At 46.2% G+C, this 25,973-nt stretch overlaps 2 protein-coding genes across 4 annotated transcripts in view; one reads left to right on the top strand and one right to left on the bottom strand.

Annotated features, from left to right (window-relative positions):
- Positions 1-11,201, top strand: part of LOC128332446 (IgGFc-binding protein-like) — a 32,843-nt gene extending 21,642 nt beyond the window's left edge. For all 3 annotated transcript variants that reach the window (XM_053266723.1, XM_053266722.1, XM_053266721.1), the window contains exons 13-19: positions 393-1,012; positions 3,522-4,086; positions 5,603-6,198; positions 6,351-6,921; positions 7,820-8,019; positions 9,414-9,794; positions 10,779-11,201. In XM_053266723.1, the coding sequence (XP_053122698.1) occupies positions 393-1,012; positions 3,522-4,086; positions 5,603-6,198; positions 6,351-6,921; positions 7,820-8,019; positions 9,414-9,794; positions 10,779-11,057 (3,212 nt within the window). In that variant the 3' untranslated portion in view covers positions 11,058-11,201. The remainder of the gene's footprint in view (positions 1-392; positions 1,013-3,521; positions 4,087-5,602; positions 6,199-6,350; positions 6,922-7,819; positions 8,020-9,413; positions 9,795-10,778) is intronic.
- A 1,668-nt stretch (positions 11,202-12,869) lies between these two features.
- Positions 12,870-25,961, bottom strand: LOC128332819 (IgGFc-binding protein-like). Its single transcript, XM_053267580.1, has 8 exons — positions 25,810-25,961; positions 21,952-23,229; positions 21,108-21,143; positions 19,303-19,338; positions 17,563-17,696; positions 16,259-16,546; positions 15,472-15,609; positions 12,870-14,256 (listed from the first exon to the last, which is right to left on the bottom strand). The coding sequence occupies exons 1-8, from the start codon at positions 25,859-25,861 to the stop codon at positions 14,092-14,094; spliced, it is 2,127 nt and encodes a 708-aa protein (XP_053123555.1). The 5' UTR covers positions 25,862-25,961; the 3' UTR covers positions 12,870-14,091.
- Between the last annotated feature and the right edge of the window lie 12 nt (positions 25,962-25,973).

The following is a 25,973-nucleotide window of genomic DNA, read 5'->3' as shown; positions in this document are numbered from 1 at the left end:
TAAGAACAAAAACAAAATATCAAATCCACAACATACAATAAAACAGCAAGAATAAAACCCATATTTAAAGTCAAGAAACGGAGCCAATTTAAAAGAGCAGATGATCCCAAACACAAATCGCAGTAAGCATTCAAAAGCTGAGATAAAAACCCAGATACATTTGTTTCTTAATTCTGCATGTAAAAGGTTTAGCTTTGTCTTCTCTTAGGAATTTCTTTCTTTCAGTTTAGAGGCATGCAGGTCAGATTGCTATGCAGAAGCAGTGTTTTGGCCATTCAATTACATGCATGTTTACCAAGATTTATCTTCACAATTAAGGCATCTTGAGAAATTGACTGATCTGAATTTCCCTGGATGGCTTGGATAACTGTTCCATTCAAATCCCATTCCAGGGTCATTCTCCTGTCCTGAGAACAGTCACTACGAGGCCTGTGGAAATGCCTGCCCAGCAACCTGCTCTGACCGGACAGCTCCCTCCACATGTGACGACACCTGTGCAGAAATCTGCCAGTGTGACGAGGGCTACGTCCTGAGTGCTGAGAAGTGTGTCCCAGTGGAGACCTGCAACTGCACTCACAATGGCACAATCTACAAGCCAGGGGAGGAGTTCTGGGCTGATAAGGAGTGCCAGTCGCACTGCAAATGTGACCCCCACCTAGGCAAGGTTGTGTGCATCATGGCTTCCTGTGAGGCCAATACGAGATGCGGCGTGGTCAATGGGATCCGGGGATGCCACGCCATCACTGACTTCACCTGCGTCATATCTGGAAACCGTCACTACACCACCTTTGATGGAAGGAAGTATGGTTTTGATGGGAGGCGGGATACGTTCCAGGGAACCTGCATGTATCAGGTGGCGGGCGTCTGCTCCAGCGACCCCACCCTCACTCCATTTCTGGTCCTGGTAAAAGATCACTTCCGAGACACCGTGGCAGACCAACCCAAAGGGCTAGTTCTGGAGGTCTACAACATGAACCTAAGTCTAAGCCACCAGTATCCAGGCAAGATCCAGGTACAACTCTGCACGGTGGGGGTGGGGGTGGAGGCAGGCAGGACATTCGCTGTAATTGTGCAGTGTTTTGAGTGTTCAAACTGCTTCCCAGGAAGGATCAAGTTGTAGTGGGAGGAAAGCTGGTCTGCCCTGGTGTGCATTTGAATGGGAGACATGCGTGAGCACTGTAAGAGATTCCTCTCAGGGGATGGGGCCACTCTGGGAAGAGCTTCTGCATGCTTGCATGTGGAAGGTTTATTTCAATCAATCAATCAATCAAATTGCATTTCTATACTGTCCTATCCATCCCAAGGCCCTGGGCGGTGTTCCAAGGTCCAAGTTCCCTCTCTGGCATCTTCAGGTAGGGCTGAGAGAGATTCCTGCCTACAACCTTGGAGAAGCTGCTGCTAGTCTGTGTAGACAATACTACTGCTACTACTACTACTACTACTACTACTACTACTACTACTATTTATCTACCGCTTTTCAACAGAAGCTGTAAAAGTGGTTTACATAGAAGTAAATAAAATAAGTGGTCCCCTGTCCCCCAAAGGACTCACAATCAAAAAATACTGAGCTAGAAGGACCAATGGTCTGACTTGGTATAAGGCAGTTTCCTATGTTCTTAATCCTTATAACAACCTTGATGTGATTCATGCACAAAGTATTTCCTCCTCTGTGCATTTAAACTGTGGTGTCTAGAGTAAGATTGCATGGCATTTTGATGCCATTTGGAGGGGGAGAAAATAATCAGAACTGGGAATTTGACAGCACTATAACAGCACTATAGGCAAAGAGTGTTATGCTGACTGGGAAAGCCTCTGTTGGGAGCAGGAATGGTGTCTATGGGAGGCATCTTTGTAAAGGCGAGGAGAAATGAGTGTGTTTCATCAGGAGCTGGGATACAGAGGAAGCTGGAGGATTCAATTCCCTTTTCTCATGGTTATCATTCACTTTGCATCATCTGATATAACAAAATTTGCATGGCTTTAATTTTTGAACTGCACAAATATTATTTTAGAACTTTACTGTTTGGGGGAGGGGGAACGGTACATTTTGTGTCTGATTTGCACAATAACAAATCAAGTTGTTGTGCACCTTTCAAAGTACAAAGAGGCATGCTTCAAAGTGGTGATTCTCCTATATTTATCAGGGGGAGAGCAACTGGGCCTCTCTAACCCCGACACAGCATCCCTCCAGTGGCTGTTGCTGGTGTTTACCTTATTATTCCTTTTTTAGATTGTCAGCTCTTTGGAGACAGGGAACCCTCTTATTTATCTATATATTTATTTCACTAAGATGGTCCATGCGTGGATTCAGGGGACTGTGTCAGAGGAAACTTGTGAGAGCTGCCGAACTCTCGCAAGGAACTCTCATGGAGAGACGGGGGAGAAGCAAACTGGCCCAGAAGGTGGCGGGGTGGGTGGCGAGGGCGTTAGGGTTAGGGCAGGTGGTGAGGGTTAGGAGGAAGCGGACAGCCGAAGGGTGAAGTGGCCATCGGGCTGAGGAGGAGGAGGGCTCTGGCCTGGCCTGGCCGCCAGGAGGAGGGGGGAGAAAATGGGGGAAGGAAAGTACAGTGGTCCCTCGACTTACGAAGCACTCGACATCCGAAGATTTCGACATACGAACGACAAAAAATACCGGAAGTCGTTGCCAGTTTAGATGCGGCTTCCTCGACCTACGAATCTTTAGATGCGGTTTCCTCGACATACGAGTGTTCCGGACCTCCGTGGATGCACTTTTCGACTTACGAAAATTCCGACCTACGAACGTGCGTTCGGATCGGATTATCTTCGTAAGTCGAGGGACCACTGTACTGCTGGGCTGGCGGGCAAGGGAGGGAAAGGCGAGAACAGGAGCCGCATCACTGAGAGGAACCTGGCTGGGTGCCTGGTGGGGAAGGAAAGCGCTCCTGGCGGGTGGGGAGGGAAAGGTGAGAGCAGACGGGTGCCGGCAGGGGAAAGAAAGTGCAGTGACAAATTAGCAGCACAGATGCAATGCGCTGGGGTCTGCTAGTTTTTTCTTTATTTTTCTCTGTAAACTGCTTTGGAAATTTTGTCAAAAAGCAGTATATAAATAGTAGTAGTAGTAGTAATTAGCTACTATGCCACAGCAACTCTCTCTGAAAGTCTATAATTCATGTGCTTTGCATGTAAGTGGACCCGAGTTTCAGGGCCTTTTGCAAGTAATTTCTTTATCTGGCTTTGGCCAAGGAAAGGCAATAGATGGTATAGCAGGGGTGTGCACGGAACTGCTCCGGGCAGTTCGGTTCGAGTCTGGTCCGGCCCGGTTTGACCCAGATACCCTTTTACAAGCATCGGGAACCATACTAGCTTGAAAAAGGGCTTGTTGGGGCAGGCTGGCAGCAGTTTCCCTAGGCCCTACCGGCACTCCCCCCTATCACCACGGGCCGAGTCGAACTGGTTTGCACACTCCTATTCTATAGGACAACTCATAAACTGTGCATTGAATACATCGTCTTAAACCTTTCTCTGAAAGCCTTTGACAGTCTCTTCCATGTGTTTTCCAGGTCAATGGAATCCTTATGGAACTGCCATTCTCCTATGAGAATAAACTGAGGGCTTACACCAGTGGAGTCCATGGCGTCATCAAGACAGACTTTGACCTGAGAGTCAGCTTTGACTGGAACAGCTATGCCAGGGTCATTATACCCAACACTTATGCCCGTGCTGTCTGTGGACTCTGTGGCAATGCCAATCAGGATGCTAGTGATGACTTTGTCATGCAGAACGGAACTCAGGCGATGGGTGGAATCCAATTAGCAGACAGCTGGAAGCTGAAGGCAGCCCCGGGATGCTCAGCAAGCTGTGCTAACCAATGTCCGATGTGTGGGCCGGACCAGGTACGAACAATGAGGAGTAACAGCTACTGCGGTGTCCTCATCAGGAACTCTGGACCATTCAGACAATGCCATGAGGCCATTGACCCAACACCTTACTTTAATGACTGTGTCTTTGACACCTGTCAGTTCAATGGCGACAAGAAGCACCTGTGTAGTGCCCTGAGTGCCTACGTGACAGCCTGTCAAGCTCTGGGCGTACAGATTGGGCAGTGGAGATCAGCTTCCTACTGCAGTAAGTGTCCATTCCTAAATCTAGGGGTGAAATTGACATGAGAGAGAGAAAAGGCTAGGTGCCAAGAAAAAAAAATCTCATGATTCACAAAGCTTGCTGAGGTTCAGAGAATCCCAGGAAAAGAAGCAGAAGATAACACTGCCTCTGAAGAAGGGGCCACCTCAAAACATACTGGGCATTTTGTGGAGTAATTTAATAACACAGTTTCTTAGTACCTTGGGTTTGCGTACTCTCTTTCATTCCAGTGCATTAGTGGCAATCTTCTCCCCTGCTCCCCGCTTTTCTAGTTGGTGAAACAGACACCAATTTAACCAGAGGCTTCACTCAACCACCAGCAAGTGCGTAAGCCATGGACCTGTCAACGAAAAGTTGGGAAAAGCTGGCATATGCTCCCAGCAGGTGTGATGTTCGAATCTGCTCGAGTTTGATTCCTACACCTGATTCCCAAGATTCACCTGTCATTCTCTTGAGATCCTCCACCCAACTTCAAATATAATATAAACTTCAAATGTAAACTGCCCTGAGCCATTTTTGGAAGGGTGGTATAGAAATCAAATAAATAAATAAATAAATAAATAAATAATTGCAGGTTATGAATATTTATATTTATATACCGCTTTTCAACAAAGGTATTGAATTGATGAGGCCATACAAAAATTACTGTATGTGTTGTGGAGTGGAGCATAACAGAATCAGATGTTATCCCTGTCAAGTCATATTCCTATATTATAAACAATAACCTATAGCACAATTAATTTGACACTGGGATCCTTGTCAAATACCTCTCATTTTAAGAAACAGACTATGGGAAGCTTCACAGAACCACTAGCAAGTCACTAAACTGTGAGAACATTGGCAAAAGGCTGGGAACTGGGTGTGTGCCCTACTGGTGGGCATGGTGACGGAACCTGCCCAAGCCCAGTTCCCACACTGGATTCCCAAGAGTCACCTGAAATTCTCCCAAGATCCTCCACCCACTTGTAGCCTCTTAACCCCTTCTAACTGTGCAAAGAGAGGCACCTTTTAAAAGTGATGTTTCTCTTTATTTAGCAGGGGGAGAGCAACTGGCCTTATCCACCCCCAGCACAGCATCCCTCCAGTGGCTGGCGCTGGTGTCTATCTTATGTTTCTTTTTTAGACTGTGAGTCCTTGGGGACAGGGAGCCTTTTGGTTTAGTTTAGTGTTTAGTTTAGTTTAGTTTAGATCTATCTATCTATCTATCTATCTATCTATCTATCTATCTATCTATCTATCCTGCTTTGGGAATTTTTGTTGAAAAGTGGTATATAAATATTATTATTATTATTAGTAGTAGTAGTAGTAGTAGTAGCCGCTCTCTCCCTGCCATGCATAATTTTTTATAAACCTCTACCATGTACCCCCTTAGTCTCCCATTTTTCTAAATGCAAAATGCTTTAGCCCTTCCTTGAAGAGAAAGGACTCCATTTCCCTGCGGTACATTCAGTGTCCTGTTCCAGCGATCAGCAACATTCTCCTTCTCCTTCGTCCCTTCCAGGCCTTCCCTGTCCACATAACGCTCACTATGAGCTCTGCGGAAATGGCTGCCCCGCCACTTGTCATGGTCTCATCGTTCCAGAAACGTGTGAGGCTCCGTGTGCTGAAGGGTGCTTTTGCGACTCTGGATTCATCCACAGTGGGGACCGGTGTGTCCCTCCTGCAGAGTGCGGCTGTGTGCACCAAGGCAGATACTACAAGAAGGGAGAGGAGTTCTATCCTGGCAGCTCCTGCCAAAACAAGTGCCAGTGTATGGAGAATGGAGCCACCGAGTGCCAGAAGTTCTCCTGTGAAGCATATGAAGAGTGCAGGGTGGAGAACGGCATCCAAGGCTGCTATCCCATGAGATACGCAACCACTATAGTATCTGGTCCCCCTCATTATATTTCTTTTGATGGACGGAATTTCAGCTTCCATGGCTCCAACACTTATACTTTAGCCAAAGTCTGCAGCAAGGATCCTCAGCTCGTCAACTTCTCTGTACTGGTGGAGAATGAGAAGGCTGAGAATGGTTCCTTACCTCTAATGAAGGCAGTCATCGTCTCTGTGAATGGACACACTGTTGTTCTTCAGAGGGGAATGAAGTGGAAGGCTATGGTACGTGCTGATCACCCTGGGCCAGTTGGTTGCAGCTCCTTGTAGATTACGGGCATGAAAAATGCCATGTCTAGAACTATGCATGTGCATGTGCTTGTATGAATGTGTGACCAGAACTAATCTTCTATGGATGTTCTTTGTTCTTGATGCAGGTGGATGGAGAATGCTATAATCTGCCAATGAACAAAGATAATGGGCAACTCTGGATCACCCAGGAGGGGAATAATATCATTCTCCAGTCATCCTTTGTCCTCAGGGTCCTTTATGATACTTCCTCATATGTCCATGTGTCTGTCTCCTACACCTATCAGGGACAGATGTGTGGTCTGGGTGGAAACTTCAATGGTGACAAGAGTGACGATTTCAGGATGCCCAATGAAAGCATCACTGAAAGTGTGGATGAGTTTGGGGCCTCTTGGAAGGTCCCTACAGATGGTCCAGGTGACTCTGATGGCTGTGGTGAGAAATGTCCCACCTACGATCCAGCCCAGGCAGCACCATACAGAGTCACAAGTTCCTGTGGGATGATCCCATCCCAAAGAGGCCCATTCAGAGACTGTCACTCATTAGTGAATCCTGCTGAGTACTTTGAGCACTGCCTGTATGACATGTCCATGACCAATGGAATGCAAGAATCTCTCTGTCGGAGTCTTCAGGCCTACATGGCTGCATGTCAGGCAACTGGAGCCAAGGTTGAAGCATGGAGAAGAGCCTCTTTCTGTTGTAAGTTGATAGAGAAAATTGTTATTTTTTCTAAATTTCTCATAATGAATCTCCCCAGGTTACTCCTGCTAACTGAGCAAAGGGGCACCATTCAAAGTGGTGATTCTCTTATATTTAGCACGGAAAAAGTAGCTGGCCCTATCCATCCCCTGCACAGTTTCCCTCCAGTGGTTGTTGCTAGTATCTGGCTTATGTTTCTTTTTAGATTGTGAATCCCTTGGGGACAGGGAACCATCTTACATTTATTATTTGTTTTTCTTTGTAAACTATTTTGAGAACGTTGGTCAAAAAGTACATTTTATAGCTGCTTCCCTCACAAACACAAAGTTAACTTATATACATTTAACTAAGAGTTTGTTCAGAAACAACTCCATTTTCTCCTTCTCCTCAGCCAGCAAGTCTCATGGCTGAATGGGGATTTGCACCCGGGTCTCCCTGGTCCTAGTCCAGCACTCTAACCACTACACCACGCTGGCTCCCAGGCATAAAGGAAAATGGGGGAAATCATGCAAAACAGTATCATCATGTTTAAAGTATATTAAAATTAAAGAAAACAAAGCATAAGGATGAATATCATCTTGTCATCCACTGGGTGCAAACAAGGCCTGCATGGAGTTTGCATGGGATTTTATTCCTAACCAAACTATCTAAGTCCCCTTCCCTCATAGAAGGTTGACTGATATCTTCTGGCAGCTTTGCTCCTTGAACAATTGTAAACATTGCAAACATTCCAAGTTCCAACTCATCTAACCAGTATCAGATATTTTAGTGCCACTAAAATAATTATGTATATCTTTTAAAAAGTAGTTCAGAACAACATAATTTTTGTAAAGAATCCCTCCGGTGTTTTTTTTTTAACAAGAAGAATGTTTGCAAATATTACTTTCTTTCTACTCAGCCATCAAGTGCCCAGCTAACAGCCACTATGAGAAGTGCACTTCACCTTGCGATTTCAGCTGTGCCAGCATGATTGCGCAAATCAATTGCACAAGCAATTGCTTTGAAGGGTGCCAGTGCAATGAAGGCTACGTGTCTGATGGGGATGCCTGTGTGCCCGTTGAGAAATGTGGCTGTGTATATGATGGAGTCTACTTCAAGGTAAGCCTCTGTGTCCCAGGCTGCTGATTGCCATCCAAGGGTTCTACCAGGCTTACAGAGTGGGTTGAAGAACTGCCAATCAGGAAGGGAGTCCCTCCTTCAAATGGAACCTTGAGGAGTGCATGTGGAGGGGTGGGAAACAGTGGTTTGGCAGCGCTCTAGGAGGAGGAGAAACCTTAAGAGAAAGGCAGCTGTGCCCAAGAGGAGCCCCCGAGGGCTCTGTCTTGGTGAAACTACTAGGCGGGGGCTGTAGCTCAGTGGTAGAGAATCTGTTTTGCATTTGGAAGGTTCGGGGTTCAATCCTTGGCAGCATCTCCAGGTAGGGCTGGGAGAGACTCCTGCCTGAATCCTTGGAGAGCTGCTGCCAGTCAGTGTAGAGATTACTGAACTAGATGAACCAATGGTCTGACTCAGTATAAAGCAGCTTCCGATGGAGCCCATGTAGGTACTACTTAAGGCAGTGACAGGAGTGGAACGAGGCTGGTGGTGACCCATGTGTGGTGGCTGCTGCAACCCCCCTGGCCCCGCCCCGCACCTTGACATCAGACGTGGGGCCCGGCTAGCCACGCCCCCATGTCTGACACGGGGGCGTGGTCTCCCTTCCAAACGGGGACGCACGACCCTGTTTTGAAAGGAGATCAGCCCGTGCTGTCCCTTAAAGGCAGGGAGAGATGTTCTGGCCATGCTGCCAATGCAGCGCGGGCCGATCTCTCTCCTAAATGAGGCTGCACGGCCCCATTTGGGAGCTGAAATCGGCCCCACTGCATTGGCAGAGTAACCAGGAGTGGCTCTCCCTGCCTTTAAGGCAGGGAGAGTCCCTCCGGCCATGCTGCCAACACAGCGCAGACCGATTTCGGCTCCAAACGGGGCCGTGTCTGACGTCAGATGCGGGGTGTGTGTCTGGGGTTGTGCTTGCGGCCCCTGATTGGTAGCGGCCCGGGTTCTTTGAACCAATTCACCCGATGGTGGCTTCGCCCCTGTGCAGTGATGTAGTTGCAAATTCAGAAGTGCAGGCGCTCTCCATGACAGCCCCCATGGCCATGCCCACCCCATCCGCTGGAGAAGCCGAGAAGTACTGTGCTTCGTCCCTGCGCGTCCCCCCTCTACTGCACCTCTGACTTGAGAGACGGAAAAGTGAAGACACACTAGCCGCATCCGCGCATAGCACCAATCCGGAGGTGAAGCTGTTTGTCTGCTGAAGCTGTTGTTTTATATTCCTTTATATTTTAATTCCATGTAAGCTGACTCGTGGATCTTTATCGGTGGGGAAGTGTCATATAATTATTTTAAATGCATAGAGATACATACATATAAAGAACAAAGCACAATTTGAATATTCAGATTCTTTCCCAGTTCTCATAATTATCCTTTGTTGTCTTACGGTTTCTGAATAGACTGGAGAGATCCGCTTCTCAAGCAACTGCAGAGAGAAACGCACCTGTAGTGCTTCAGGCCAAGTCACCCCTGAAGAAACCACTTGCCAGTCGGGAGAGACCTGCATGCTCAGAGATGGCGTGCGTGGCTGTGTGGAGCAGGAAGGCCGGTGCAAGCTCAGCCCCGAAGCCCAGCTCACGTCCTTTGACGGTGCCATGAGGAAGTATCACTGCAGTGGAATCTATGATGTGGCTTCTGTTTGTGATGAAAGTGCCCTCTTCTGGTTCAGGGTAGCAGTGAGCATCGGAAAAAACTGGGATGAGAAGTTGGTAGTTGGGAAGGCCGTCTATGTTTTCTTTGAGGATGCATCCATCACCATTAAAAAGGACTCAAAGACATGGGTAAGAGGAGGCTGGGGAGAGGGGAAGTATACCAAGTTCCTGAAACCTGCAGCAAAATTCAGCATCTCCTCTTGCTTATATTATCTGTCATCAGTGTGCTCCAGGCCCCGCTTTGCTTACATGATCTGGCAGCTAATAATAGAAAGCTGCAAAATGAAAGTCAAGAAGAAAGCCCCAAGATAACTAGAAGCATTTGATCAATCCCTGCAAAATTTGGGGAGAAAAATGTTTTTTAAAAAATGTTTTTGTAATTTTACAAGCCCCTTAACTTGAACCTGCTGAAATAAGAGCATCTCCTTCTCTGTTTGTTTTCAGGGAGACCCTCAAGACTCCTGTTCTCTCAGGCTTTTAATTAGAATTAATTTTAATGATTTGTTTTAATAACTGTTCTATGTTATTGTTTTTATTGTGACATGTATTTTAATCTGTTTTGACTTTTAAATCTTTTAAATTTTGCACACCGCCTAGAGATGTACATATCAGGAGGTGTAAAAATATGATAAAAACAAACTATTTATGAAATTTGAACATTCAAAATAAGATAGAGGCCATATCAACAATCACTCAGTTATCTCAGATATGCAGAAGTATGGGTTGCAGGTGGTGGAATATAGATTTGCAGCCAACACACAGTGTTTCTAGAGCAGGCCTTCTCTATTTCAGCCCCCCCAGCTGCTTTTGGACTACAACTCCCATAATCTCCAGCCACAGTGGCCAATAGCCAGGGCTTATCTGAGTTGTAGGCTAACATCTGCAGGATGGCCAAAGTTGAGCAGCCCTGTTCTACCTGAAATAGTGTGCTGGTATGTGTGGGATTCCCTGAATTTGCAAAGTATTCCATAGCTTAGAATGCAACTGTTTTGCTTTGCATGGTTCAGCCTAGATCCGTCATAGAGGCTCCTGGTTCTCAATATCCTATGTTGACTTCTTGGCCTTCACACATGTCTGCATCTCATTTCCTGATTTTGTTTTTATGCGTTCCAGGTCAATGGGCGCTCAGTGACCCTGCCGTACAAGAAAAAAGCCGTGTCTGTGAGCAAGGTTGAGGACGGGGTTGTGATTGACCAGGCCTCTCAGGTGCAGGTTCACCTCCATGCTGATGGGGAGGTGATGGTGAGAGTCTCAAGGACCTTTGCAGGGAAGCTGTGTGCCCCCTGTGGAGACTTCAATGGAGACAGCTCTGATGACCTGAAGCTGCCCAGTGGGCAAATTGAGGAGAATGTTGTTGAGGTTCTTCATTCCTGGAAGGCCAAGGACTTCTAACCTTAGTTTGTTCTATGGACAGATGCTCTTTCTGACAAAGCAACAGGAGATCTACAGATTAACTAATCTGTAGTACAGTATAGTATTTTCTGTAATATAATATGTAGGCTTATTTTTGAAATAAAGATATGAATATATATTGTAGATCCTGCCTCCTGCCTTTCTTCACACACCACCCGGTTTTGTGTGGATGAATGGTATTTCTGAAACCTTCAGTAAATTGTTTATTTTTTAAAAAAATGGGTATGTGTTTAGCAGCTTTCTTTAGGAACATAAGAAGTTGCCTTATACAGAGTCAGACCAGTGGTCTATCGAGCTCAGTATTGTCGGCCCAGACTGGCAGTGGCTTCTCCAGTGTTATAGGCAGGAGTCTCACTCAGCCCTATCTTGGAGATGCTGCCAGGGAGGGAACTTGGAACCTTCTGCATACAGGTGCTTTTCTCAGAGTGGCCCCGTACCCTGAGGGGAATATCTTACAGTGCTCACACATGTAGTCTCCCATTCAAATGCAAACCAGGGTGAACTCTGCTTAGCAAAGGGAACAATTCATGCTTGTTACCACAAGACCAGCTCTCCTCCCACTCCTTCACACATACAACTCTACCTGATGAAGGCCAGCCTGCAGGCAGCATGGTTTTCTGCTCGCGTGGAGGAGAAAGGGAAAGGCCGCACCACTCACACTCAACAGCCACCACCACTACCGCTTTTGGTGAAGGTGCTGTGCCAATCCATTGCTCCTAGGAAGTAGTTTTGAAGGACACACCCGGGAGTGCAGTGGATCAGACCTATGGCCACCTGCTGGGGAAGTGAACCCTCCGCCACCTGATTGACAGATAAGGAGGGCCACCAGGAAAATGAGAAGATATCAATATTGTGTAAGGAGTAGCCTCCTTTTCCAGCCCAAACGGTATGCTTGTGAGTCACCCAGACTGTACCAGGGCTCTTCTGATCGAAACTGGCATTACCAGAGACCAAGCAGGAAAAGACATTTGGCAACAGAAGGTGAGAGAAGGTCTGGCCGCAGTGTCCCTCTCCCAGACTGAATCTCAGTAACAAAAGGACTTAACATCTCTGAGTAGATCCAGGACTTGGGAAGACCCTAAAACCATGACAAACATGTCTGGTGTTAATGAGCCTTCCCCAGGAAATGAAAGGTAATCAATAATAAAAGTGTTTCTCAGTGGAGCAATCTCCCTGACCAAGTGTAAAACCTATTACGTTAGCATCGAGGACCTGAGCCTCACGAATAGATCAACCCCAAAGGTGAAGCAGCCCCACACCCATGGTGATCTCACCCCTAGGCAATTCAGCTTATCTGAATACAACAAGCTTGGCTACTGAATTCATCAGTGTCTTGATCAGAATGCTAGAAAGTGGAAGGTGTCCAGCCAGGGTGTAGGGAGGACGGAATCCACCAGCTGTGCCCCTGCCCCCTAAGATTTTCAATCGTGCACACTTTGTGCGTGTGCAATCCAAGCCATGCTTAGGTTGCGCACAGATCAAATGGATTTCCATATAATGAATTGAACTACTGTTCAATATAGAAATGGATTTCTATATAATGAAAACAGACCAAATGGACTGTTCCATTGGAATACTAGGTGTGATTTCCGTCAAGTGATATCTCAGGGTCAGTCTTTGTTCCATTTTAGGTGGAATGTGTTTCCAGTTCTGCACTATTTTGCATGTTCATTTAAAGGGTATTTAGTTACTATTCTCTGACATCATTAGTGTCTGTTATATATTTCTTTATTATAAGGCCTTTGTATAATATGGTGGGGATCTACGTTTGTTTGATAAAGAGATCCCAATACACACAGTTTATCTTCGGTTATCTCAAATTGAGTCAGACCATCAGTCTATTTTTAGCTCAGTATTAAGGCCGTTCACACAATCAAAAATTGGGTAGGACTCTACAGGTTGGGAAACTGTGTGTGCTCCCAGTTTTTGCTTGTGTCTGAGCAAACAACTAGGCAGGAGGAAATGGGAGTGATTGTGTGTGGAGCAGTTGCTGGGTATAGGGCAGTTTTTTCTCATGTCTTGGTAAAATGCTGGGTATGAAAGCTGGATAGGACCACACTCTCCTACCCAGTGCCTGCCTCTCACACAATCCAGTGATCAGCAAAGGGAGGGGGTTAGAGCTCTGCTTAGCTCCTGGCTCTATCTTAAGTCACAAAGCCAGCATATATCGTACAAATAGTCAGTAACACAAGATTATGCAAAACATTACAATTCCAAACGGTGAAATAGTCTCCTTGTATACATTGTATTCATTCCAGTGGGACTGCAGAGGAGAATTGGTCAGGAGAATTATGCCCATTGAGAAGTCCATTAACTTTAAATACATATTAAACGTGTGCTGTTGAGTTAGTGTCGACTCCTGGTGACCACAGAGCCCTGTGATTGTCTTTGGTAGAATACAGGAGGGGTTTACCATTGCCTCCTCCCACGCAGTATGAGATTATGTATTTCAGCATCTTCCTATATCACTGCTGCTCGATATAGGTACCAGCGGGGATTCAAACCAGCAACCTCTGGCTTGCTAGGCAAGTCATTTCCCTGCTGATACATATACTTCATTTTAATTATGTGGGATTGGTTTGTCAAGGGGGAAAGGGGGAGGTTGCATTTGAAAAACAGAATTTGAACATTTCTGCTTCCAATGTCCAAAATGCACAAACTTCCTATACGTAAGCAGTGATATAGCTTGTGACTGAGTTTCCTTGATCCACTGAAATGTTTTCTATTTGCGTGCATGCTCCTTTTGCACGAGAACCCGATTCAATGCCTTATTATACTACAGGAAGATCATGGCATTGTGTGTCTTCTCACTCTGTTTTCTTCTTCTTCTTCCAAGTTTGCCTTTTGTATTGGTTGTACATATTTTTAAAAACAAAAACAAAATCTTTTCAAAAGTACAAACATACATATTTCTTTCAACAAAAGATAGGGGGCTTTGAGAGCTGCAGATTATCCACAGCCATACACACCTCCCAAGAGGTCAGAGGGAAAGGCTGATATTCCATCCCCGCATTCATATGAAGCAGTCCGTGGTGATCCCAGTTACAAATTCGTTCACCTGGAACACCCAGCGTCCTGGGATGTTAACATTGCTGGTTTTCCCAATATTGAGGATATCAGGCGTGTGGGAAGCAGGTATGACATAGTAATTTGTTTGGTCTCCACTGTCAAATCCAGCCTGGAAAAGAGATAAAGCCTGTTCTTCTTCCTGCAGAATGTAGTGCAGGGTTGCTCAACTTTGGCCCTCCTGCAGATGTTGGCCTACAACTCCCATAATCCCTGGATATTGGCCACTGTGACTGGGAATTATGGGAGTTGTAGTCCAAAAACAGCTGTGGGTGGTGCGCTAAGTTGAGCAGGCCTGATGTATTGGGACAATTTACATTTGGTTCCCAGGTAGTCTCATCCATCCTTGTTAGGGATCATTAGGAAACTGCTAATACTATAATGCCTTTATACAAATCTATAGTGTGGCCACATTTGGAATACTGTGTACAGTTCTGGTTCCCTATTTCAAAAAGTATATTATAGAACTGGGAAAAGTTCAGAAAAGGGCTACTGAAAAGGGCTACTGAAAGGATTTAGAGCACCTGTCTTATGAGACAAGGCTAAAAGATCTAGAGCTCTTTAGAAAAACGGCCACTAAGGGGAGACATGATAGAGGTTTATAAAATTATGCAGGATGTGGAGAAGGTGGGGAGAGATAACTCCTTTGCCCTCTCTCACAACACCAGAATCAGGGTTCATTCCATGAATCGCATTGTCAGGAAATTTAGGATTGACAAAAGGAAATACTTTCCCGAAATAATTAATCTTTATAATTCATAATTATAACTTCATAATGAATTAAGTGCACAATTAATCTATGGAATTCTCTGCCACAGGATGTGGTGATGGCCACCAGTTTGGACGGCTTAGACAAATTCATGGAGATCAGGTCTATCAACGGCTACTAGTCCTGGCTATAGGCTACCTCCAGGTTCAAAAGCACAATGCCTCTGAATACCAGTTACAGGGGAGCAAAAGCAGGAGTGGGGCAATCCTTCATCTCCTGCTTGTGGGCTTCCCAGAGGCATCTGGTGGGCCAGTGCGTGAAACACAATGCTGGACTAGATAGGTCTTGGGCCTTAACCAGCAGGGTGGTTCTTACAGTTTTCTATTCCTCGTTAGACTCAGGCCAACTGGGTTTCAGCAGCAGAACTGGACTGTGTGCCTACAGACCATCTTCTGGATCTTACTGTGAAATGGCCTGCAGTTATAAACTAAATGCATGTGTTTTGTTTGGGGTTCTGATATTTTTCTGAAGGCATAAGCTTCCGACTTCATTACTAACCTGCACAGAACCCTCCCATAGCACCTTTATCTGCCCCACGCAAGATCTGCCCAGATCTACCTGTGCTGGGGTTCCACCCAGGCCCGTCTTAGGATCCCCACCATTCGCTGCCCCTGTGGTCCACTGAATGTCAGCGTAGTTCAGTATCACGAAGGATGCCTTCCTATTGGTGGTTAAGACAGCCTGGAAGGTGTTGACCTGCACAGGAGGAGAAAAAGGCAGAAAGCTTTGCAGCTTTGAAAGGCACAAGAGGAACCACTTTGAAGGCACTCTCACGTCTCGTTTAGAAGCGCCTTCTCTAGCCACTTGCTCTCCTATTGGAGAGGCTCCATCTCAGCCATGCAGAATTCTGCACCACTCAGCCTGCTATCCCTGGGCTGTGATGCTCTTTCCTGGGTTTTGGCCGCAGAGGCCATGGGTTGCTGCTATCCATGGCTGCACTGGGCCCTGAAGCAACTTCTGGGCAGGCTGCTAGACCGTCGGGGAGACCTGACAGCTCTGCCTCACTAGAGGTGCCCCTCTATGTTGGAGCCTGGCCCTAAAGGCCTTTGGAGCCCCCACCAGCAGCAAGTTAAGCACCATTTTTTAACATGTAGGTTCTTGAGGGCACAAACCACATCACCCAGGACAGACTAAAGAAGATTTGGGGGGGGGTGTGTGTGGAGGGCCTGAACCTTGGCCTTGAAGTCCAGGGGTAAGAGCGCCTCTGGCCCTGACCCCTCTGGCTGCCATGGCAAGCAAGGTAGGGATGATGTCTGGACAGAGGGTCAGCAAAAAATAACAGGGAGTTTCTTTTTCCCTTGGTAGCCTCCCAGGTGACCAAAAATGGGTACTGTGAGAGACATACCTTGCTTGATTTAGCTTTAGATCCAAAGTAGGCCACACGGTCCCAAGTAGCAATGAGAGCCCAGGCAGCTGTGAAAGGGATCTCAGGGAAGTACTGGTTGATGTTCTTTGTGCAACGGTCAAGGACATTTGGGTCCTGGGTCTGCCTCCAGAAGACATCCCCACTTATACGGTTGTGGACATCAGCCCAATATGGGATGACAAATGGTACTCCACCATCCAGGGGTAAGGGGCTTGGTGTGTACTCGGAAAGCTCCTGTCCAAAGGAGATCATGCCATTGTTGTTGACCTGCAAGAAGTGGACAAAAGGAGTGGAGATGCAAGATGGGTAGTGACAGAGGTGAGAAGGCTTCTTTTGCCCCTGTCACTATAACAAACATGCTACTCATGTATTGAAGCCTGTGCCCAGCTGGTGAAACACAATATGTATTTGCTACGACTGGAGATGGGAAAATGGCTTTCACACTGAAGCTTCTTGGTCTGCCTGAAAAATGAAGATCACTGTTCTACTCTACAGGGATATATCTGTACCAGAGACATATCTGGTTCAACAGTCATTCCCCCTTGCAGAAGAATCTTGAAAATTAAAAGTGCGGCTAGGATCTCTAATAAAAAATATTCTCAGCAGGTCACCAGATTATAAGTCTATATAATTCTATTCTTCGAGGCAAACTATGAAAAGTAAAGTGAAATAGTCTTGTAGTGAAATATGCCTTTTTTATGTATGTATGTATGTATGTATGTATTTATTTAGAATATTTATACCCCGACCCTCCAGAGCAATACTGCTTGGGGCGGCTCACAACAATAACATAGACACAGATACAAGTAATATTTTTTTTTTTAAGTCAGATTAAAATATTAGGTTCAAATTAAAGCTGAGAATTATAAAAAGCTAAATAAGCTAATCAGATATAACAAAATAATGATATTACAAAGCCTCCTTAGCTTTCTGATTGCATGAGGCATGTGCACGGAATGGATTTGTGTTCCATTCTGAGCTCAGAACAGAACGTAAATCCCTCGGAACATTCCATTGGAACAACCAATGAAATCCGTTGTTCCAACAGAATGAGCTTGGTTTCCGAGTGTTCCGAGCCGGGTAGGTGGTGAGGGGCAGTGGGAGGTACCTTTAAAAATCATTACCCATTACTTGTGAGCCCCCACAAGCAGCGGCACCCCACCCAGCATCTTATGCCAAAGTTGCCCCGTCTATGGCGCGCTTCTGGCCTCTGTGCACAGGCGTCAGCCATTTTGTGTGCAAATGTGAGGAGACAGGGTTCATTCTGGCCAAGTATTACGTACATAGAAAGAATGGTGTTCTTTGCCATAGAAGGTGAAGGGCACTGAAGCAAAGATCTGTGGAGATATCCCATCATCTGACTTGGGGTTCTTGTCATCACCGTTGCTTGTTCCATAAGGATACAGCAAGGATTCTTCTAGAACAGGAAAAAAAACCCCACCATCTTTATGTCCGCAGAGCCCTGGTCAGCAACGAGTTCTATAGAAAGGCTACTTAGATTGAGGGATGGAGTATTAAGGCCAGGCTCTCAACTGGAGCAGATGGCTAGCAAGACTTATTGTCATAAATACTGCTCCCTCCCTCCATGTACCCCTTCTGCCTCTTCTTCGACACCTGAGGTGGGGGAGATGATATTCCACAGGAAATCATATGTGAACTTGGTGCCTTCAAGTGCCTATGCCTCTCATAAAGCCTCAAACCATTTTGAGACCAGTGTGGTGCAGTGGTTAGAGTGTTGGACTAGGACCAGGAAGACCTGAGTTCAAATCCCCATTCAGCCATAAAACTCACTGACTCTACCCCAGTTGTATATCCCTCAGTCTAAACTACCTCACAGGGTTGTTGTGAGGACAAACATAACCATGTACACTGCTCTGGGCTCCTTGGAGGAAGGTAAAGGTAAAGCTGTGCCATAGAGTTGGTGTCAACTCCTGGCGACCACAGAGTCTTTGGTAGAATACAGGAAGGGTTTCCCATTGCCTCCTCCCACGCAGCCTGAGATGATGCCTTTCAGCATCTTCTTATATCGCTTCTGCCCAATATAGGTGTTTCCCATATTCTGGGAAACATACCAGCGGGGATTCAAACTGGAAACCTCTGGCTTGGTATTCAAGTGATTTCCCCATTGCATCATTAGCCTTGGAGGACGAGCAGGATATAAATGTAATAAATGAATAATAAATTTTGAACCCGATTGCTTGGGATAATGGTGAGAAGCTTGTACAGCATAAGCAATCGCCAACTTCAAATACCTCCCAGCAGGGAACTTGGGCATTTTCTTGTGCCTAGCCAATCAGTGTTCACTGCTAGTATGAGTGAATTAGCGGAAGCTTTTCAGGTCTCTTCCAGTGTATGTATCTTGAGCATTACACCCTTGCTCTGAATATTTTGTAAGTTTTCAACACTTTTTTAAAAAAAGAGAATGGTATTAGATACTAGACTCACTAAAGCCTAAGGCAGAAGTAATAGCACAGTTTATGAATACCATATTTATTTCCCACCCAGGATGACTCACAAGTCTGGTAAAACAAGAAAACAGATAAAACAATGTAATATTTGAAATGGTTAACTAAAAACAGGACCCAACTAAAACTAACCTTAAAAGTTTAAGAATTTAAAAACCCAGTCAACACAGGCTTCAGATGAAAAGAAAAAAAAGGTTTTCAAAGTCTCTCTAAAAATATGGGTCTTCAAATGCTTTTTGAATACCCTGGGAGAAGGAGCATGGTGCACCTCCTCTAGGAGGACATATCAATGCTGAGGGGCCAGAACTAAAAAGGCCCTGTCTCTAGTCCCTACCATATCCACCTCCATAAGTACCCAAGAGCCCAATTTTGACTATAGTAGTATACTGAAATTTAGTTTGGAATTTAACTCCAACAGGAGCCTGTAATTTTTCTTAAGGCCAGTCTTTCCCAGGTTATAGTGTCTTCTTGTCTCCTTCCATCTTATAAGTGTGAGACATGTTTTGCTGCTAAAGAATTTCCCAGATCAAATGCAAATTGTAACCAACTGTACCTTACCGTTTGAGTTCAGGACAGGTGAGGTCGGTGCTGACCCTAAAAAGCAGCATAAAGAGACTATCAGGTCTGTGTCAGACTTACACACGCAGATAGACATAGAGTGAGACTGCAAATAACAATCACAGATTCATAGAGTGGGTCCAGGAGGTGTTAAAAGAAGTACAGATGCCCCACAAAAAAATAACTTAAACTGAGAACCTGCCAAATCAAACAGAATAAAATACTCTAGGAGATCAAATGGCTGCATATTAAAACTATTCAAATGTACTGTATATTTGTTTATCCCAAACCACTGAAAATGAACCCTATCAAGAACATCCAATGGCGGTGATATGTTTAGGCATCTGCAGAGGAAGGAAGGGACCCTGTGGGGAAGTATTAGAACATAAGAACATAAGAACAGCCCTTCTGGATCAGGCCCAAGGAGGCCCATCTAGTCCAGCATCCTGTTTCGCACAGTGGCCCACCAGATGCCTCTGGAAGCCACAGGCAGGAGTAGAAAGGGGCATGCCCTCTCTCCTGCTGTTGCTCCCCTGCAACTGGTACTCAAAGGCATCCTGCCTTGGAGGCTGGAGGTGGCCTGTAGCCCTCCGACTAGTAGCTGATGATAGACCTCTCCTCCATGAAGTTATCCAAGCCCCTCTTAAAGCCATCCAGGTTGTTGGCTGTCACCACATCTTGGGGCAGAGAATTCCACAAGTGGATTATGCGTTGTGTGAAAAAGTACTTCTGTTTGTTGGTCCTGGATTTCCCTGCAATCAGTTTCATGGGATGACGCCTGGTTCTAGTGTTATGGGAGAGGGAGAACTCCGTGGGTTTTAAATCAGCAGCTCAAGCATGGGGCACAGGACCTTCCTTTCTGTACAACTATAGTACATAAAAACAGAAGTGAAGAGCATTGCTGGATCAGGTCCAAGGCCTTTCCAGTCCAGCAACCTGTTTCCCAAAGTGGCCCATCAGATGCCTTGGGAGGCCACACAACCAGGAGATGAAGGCACACCCCCTCTCCTGCCATTGCTCCTGCCTCCTAACTGGTAGGAACACAGGAAACTGCCTTATACAGAATCAGACCATTGGTCTCCAAGGCTGTAGGCAGGAGTCTTTCTCAGCCCTATCTTGGAGATGCTGCCAGGGAGGGAACTTGGAGTCTTCTGCATGCAGGCAGGCAGGCACTCTTCCCAGAAAAGTCCCATTCCCTAGGGGAATATCTTACAGTCCTTTAAAAGGATCCTCTTTGCCCAGTTAGCAGGAGTATCCTCTGGGCCTGTAAAGGTGTTGATCCTAGTCTGGAAATATTTTCTCAGGTGAATGGTTTTTAGTACACCAGAAGACACTCATGGAGTTTGTGCACAGCTACTGTAAGCAGCCGCATGGAACATTCCCAGACATCGGGCTTAAACGCCAGCTTAAACGCGGGAGAGGGGTTTCTTAAAGTGAATCAATTAGCCAACACACACACACACACACACACACACACACACACACACACACCCAATGATGCAAAAAGTGGATTTTTTTTTACCCTGGACATAAATCAGGCTAAGTTCCAATGCACAATGAAAAACCCAAATCATGTATGGAGTGCCCCCTGATAGCTCTCAGGGACTTTCGTATAATTCTGGATGATATGTGAAAGCACACCTGCTCTTCCGTGGGGAAAGAAAAGTAAAATCGCTATCTGGGAATGTGCCAGGAGAATAACGTTTTTCCTGAAATACCTCTCAAGAGAAAACCACTGCTTCTTAAACATGTGACACAAAGAATTCATCAGCTCAAATTCAGACCTCAACCCGGCTGTCACTTACCTCCTGGGTTCAGGGCAGAAGAACTCGGTGCTGATCCTAAAAAGGAGCAGTAAAAAGTTAATTACGCCTCTCTGAAGCTTAAAGACACAAATATCATTTCTGTCTGTCTATCTATCTATCTATCTATCTAGTTTATATACTGCCTGACTCCAAAGGCAGTAGGCGGTTCACAAAAATGTCAGAAAGTTGCAACTGGGACCAATCCCACTGTCACAGGAGTCTACCTAATTTTCAGGTGGCGAAGAATTGTCTTTCCCACTTCTAGGAGTTCTAATGTTGCTCATAATTTTTGTTCTCCCCTTACTCCCTGCCTCCTAAGCTTACCAACATTAGCATAGTGGTTTATGACCCAAGATGAATCTGAGAATCTAGACTTTCAGCTGGTGCACCTTTACCCACTCTAGAGTAAGTTTGTCTGGAAAAGTGTCATTGGCCCTGCAATCATGCAGCTGTTAAAGGCAGATGAGCCATGCCAGGAAAAAGGTGGCAACTTTATCAATGGGTTTAGTAAGAAAGGCAGTTTAGAAAAGAAGGTGGTGGAAAGGAATTTGATACAGCAACCTGATCAATGCCAGTGCTTTATGCTCAAGTCCTAGTTATGCTCAAGTTTGTTCTTGATGTCCCTTCTGTATTTCCCTTCCCTCCTCCTTTACATGTGTAATCATGTAAAGCATAGCAAACCATGCCGGAGGGGGAAGGGACGAGAATATTGGTGGCAGTGGCAGCCACTGGAAGCGATGGGACATTTAAAATAGTGGTAGATTACTTTTTAATCCAGAAGACTCTGTATAATTGTCAAAAATTCCCATTCATTCAGATGGCATTCCAAAAGGAGAATACTTACTACAGGAGCAAAGGGCTGCAGAGCCATACCCATCACGGTAGGAACCCCCAAGGATGAAGAGTCCAAAAGGAGAGCTGGGGTGTTCCACAGAGAGGGCAATAGATCCTGTGCTCAAGCTGTATTCAGCCCAGGAATATTCCGTCCCATTGATTGGTTGCCACAGGATACTGTCAAGGGGCCTCTTTGCCACTTTTATCAAGCGGGTTTCAGTGGCATTGGCTATGATGACCAGATAATTGTCATTCTGCCTCATCCCGTCAATATGGTACAGCCTGCAATAGCTTGTTAAGGCTGGCACATTGATGAGGAACGGATCGTAGATTCTGCTTCCTTCTGGGGCACCAGCAAACAAAGGAATGAGTTGGTCGTAGCTACTGCCTCCATTGGTGGCACCAGTGAAGAAGAAAAGGACCTGGATTCCAGCGTCGGCAGAGATGTAAAGCGGCTGAGGGTTCTGCATGTCCAGCTGGATAACTTGCCCAGCCACCATGCTTTGGGACTCCTCTGTGGGCCCATTCTGATATCGGATTGACGTGTCTTGAGCAGTGATTACATATGCAATATCGGACTGGCTTTGGAAGGATAGTGGGGGGACAAGGAAGGTGGTACCCCAGCTGGAAACAGGCAGGAGCTGTTCAACAACGTGGTCACAGGCTGTGTTTTTCTTAGCACAGCTGTGCCCACTCAAGACAGCCACGGGTTTCGTCGATTCGACCCTGGTGCCAGATAAATCAGCTGAGCTTTGCAACTGGATGGCTTGGAAGGCATCGAGATCAGCCACAAGTCGGCTCCCTGCAGGGTAGTTCTGCCCTTTGAATCTCACATTCCCTTTCAGGTGAATCTCAACTCTAGTGGGAGCTTCGGAGGCTACGACTGCAAATTCCTTGAAAGTATCGGGCATATCACCCTCGGGAGTAAGCGCATAATACAAGGTGCCCAGCTGCTGGACTGGATATACAACTGTGGCACCTGCTGTGTAGTCTTTATGGCTATGGGAGGAAACAGAGATGTCTTTGTCAGCTCGGATCAGCACAGTCTTATCAAAGACGTTGGTCCCCAACATTTCTACAGAGTTCGGGAGCTCAATGGACACTGTCACCCCTTCATTGACAGGAATGGTTTTTCGGAAGGTAGAGTTGTTTGCTGTCACCACCACGGTGGTCGCAGGGTGATAGCCAGTGATAAGCAGCTCAAACTTTGCGTTGGTCTGATGTTGCTTGAAGTTGCAAAGGAAGGCTGTGATAAACTCCTTCCCACGAGATCGTGCTGCACTAGGCCCTGAAAGAAAGAAAGAAAATCATAATGATCTCTAAATCTAGAATGTTGCCCCATTAGGAATACTATAAGAACATGAGAACAGCCCTGCTGAATCAGGCCCAAGCCCAATCTAGTCCAGCATCCTGTTTCACACAGTGGTCCACCAGATCCCTCTGAGAAGCCTACAGGCAAGAGGTGAGGGCATGCCCTCTCTTTAACTGTTGCTTCCCTGCAACTGGTATCTAGAGACATCTTGCCTCTGAAGCTGGAGGTGGCCTACAGCCATCAGACTACTAGCCATTGATAGGCCTGTCCTCCATGAATTTGTCTAAGCACCTTTTAAAGTCAACCAGGCTAGTGGCCATCACCACATCCCATGGCAGAGAATCTATATATTTAATTAATGTACCTGTTGCTAATCCCATGCGTGGCAGCTCTCATGAGAGTTTGGAGATGGGCGGGGGGAAGAAAATGGTGGCAACCAGCCGGCAGGCCCAGGAGTTAATGGCGGTGGCCGGCCAATGGTCGGCCGGTTGGGGAAATGATGATGGTGCTGGCAGGCAGGTAGGCAGAGAAGGCGGGGCAGCCGGCCAGAGTGAGGGCAGGTGGCCAAGAAGCAGCCAGCAGGAAAGCAGAAAGCCCGGTAAGCTGGGTGCGGGGAGAAGAAGTGGGTGGGCTGGTTGACCCACTAGCCAGAAAGCGCCAGGTTGGGGGAAGCAGGGGAGAGGAGAAGTGGGCCGGCTGGCCGATCAGAAAGGGGTGGGGAGAAAAAGGCAGCGTTGGGTGGATGGGTGGGCTGGCCCAGCTAGTTCCGTAGATTGATTATGTGGCTGTGTCAAAAACATCTTCCTTTTGTTGGTCCTAAATTTCCTGGCAGTCAGCTTCATGGGATGACCACTGGTTCCAGTGTTGTGAGAGAGAATCTCTGCTCCATGCATAGTTTTATAAGCCACTACCATGTCTACACTACTGTGTAGAATGATGGTTTCCCAAGGACATCAAAGAACCAGAAAGAGGGAAGAAAGAGGTGAGTCAATTAGGCACATCTATTAAGCTTTGATAGCGTGGAGACTGTGGGTAGCGATAACCATTTCTCTCCCTTTCATAATACTAGAACATGTGGTCAGCCCGCAAAGCCGGTTTGCAATAGATTCAGGACGGATAAATCGAAGTACTGCATCACACAACACATAACATACACAGAATATTTGCTATCACAACATGTAACAAGAGGGAGCAGAATCAGCTCTTTCTTTCTGCCTCTCTCTGCCCGCTCAAAGGATCTACAGAAAAGAATGTTCCTAACTTGCCAGCTAAAGCTTAAAAAGAAAGAAGTCAGACAAGTCTGCTTAGGGAAGGAGTCCCAAAGGTTAGGATGATAGAAATTTAGAGCTGGAAGGGGATCTTAGAGGTCCTCTACTCCACTGCTCAGTACAGGATCTGTTTCAGCATCCCTGACAGACAACCATCCTGCCTTTGTTTGAAACCCTTTGAAGAAGTGGTGTGTGAGCATCAGTCAAGTGTAGGGCCTGGTGAGTTCTGGTAATTCTGAGTATGCAGAAAATCAGGAAATAGCTCTGCATATTTTGCTGAGCACATTAAAATTCTTCTCCAGACCACAAACCCCACACTCCCACTTAGCCCCCCACAACCCCCTGCCCCCCAATTCTGCTACAGTCCTCAGGAAAACTCCATTAATGAAAAGCCACCAAGTCCTGTCTTTCCATGATGTGCTAGCAACATGCCGGGGAGGGGGAGAGAGCTCAAATGTCCCTCTTGACCCTATAAGTACCACTGATGCTCCTGCCATCCTGGCTCTGGCGTTCTAGGGAAAGGGGGAGGGTTTGGGGAACTGCCTGGTGGCTTGTGTGTGGGATGGGGTCGGCCTGGAATTCTTCTCCAGCTTGGATTTTAAAGATCAAACTCTGCTCCTGGCTTCTCCTTTGGTCTTCGAAATCTCCTCCAAGAGTTCAAAGTCCAGATTCTGAGAGAGCCTCTCTGCCTTTAAGAGTGGCATAAAAGAGAGAATTTGACTAGCTGTCAATTTCCCATCATGATGCATTAATAGGAATAATAATGCTTATTCTATATTAATTGTATGAACATATGTATACACTTTGTGTTAACATGAAATCCTTTGTGGAAGGGCAAACTATGAATGAAGATCAGGGTTGCTGCTTTGGGATATGCAAAGAGATTCTCTAAGCTGCATATCCTTTGCACGAGGAGAGGAGAGCTGGTCTTGTGGTAGCAAGCATGATTTGTCCCCTTAGCTAAGCAGGGTCTGCGCTGGTTGCATATGAAGTGGAGACTTGATGTATGAGCACTGTAAGATATTCCCCTCGGGGGATGGAGCTGCTCTGAGAAGAGCACAAGGTTCCAAGTTCCCTCCCTGGCTTCTCCAAGATAGGGCTGAGAGAGATTCCTGCCTGCATCCTTGGAGAAGCCACTGCCAGTCTGTGCAGATAATAATGAGCTAGATGGACCTATGGTCTGACTCAGTATATGGCAGCTTCCTATGTTCCTATGCCCCCTGAATAACCCTCCTGAAAATGAAGCAGGAGCGGGGGGGGGGGGGGTTAAAGGGCCCAATGTACTCACCACTCAAGAAGATCAAGCCAGCCAAGAGGGAAAGGATCCTCCTTATTGCCATGGCTGCAAAACAAGAGAGAAAGGAAGAGTCTTGATGAAGGATTTCCCTACCTCTGCAAAGCCTCACTCACTTGCCAGGGTGACTATCAAACTATACTAGTAACCAGTTCCCA

The sequence above is a fragment of the Hemicordylus capensis genome, chromosome 7 (assembly GCF_027244095.1).
Source record: "Hemicordylus capensis ecotype Gifberg chromosome 7, rHemCap1.1.pri, whole genome shotgun sequence".
NCBI classification, from domain to species: Eukaryota; Metazoa; Chordata; class Lepidosauria; order Squamata; family Cordylidae; genus Hemicordylus; species Hemicordylus capensis.
The sequence above is the reverse complement of the archived record's forward strand: the minus strand, read 5'-3'. Positions and strand labels throughout refer to the sequence as shown.

Excerpts from the sequence above, each read along its gene's own strand:
- LOC128332819 (XM_053267580.1), bottom strand. The coding sequence starts at position 25,861 with ATGGCAATAAGGAGGATCCTTTCCCTCTTGGCTGGCTTGATCTTCTTG. Across the intron at positions 19,339-21,107 it reads TTCTGCCCTGAACCCAGGAG|GGTCAGCACCGACCTCACCT; the intron begins GTAAGTGACAGC and ends GCTGCTTTTTAG. Across the intron at positions 15,610-16,258 it reads CTAAAGCTAAATCAAGCAAG|GTCAACACCTTCCAGGCTGT; the intron begins GTATGTCTCTCA and ends CCTCCTGTGCAG.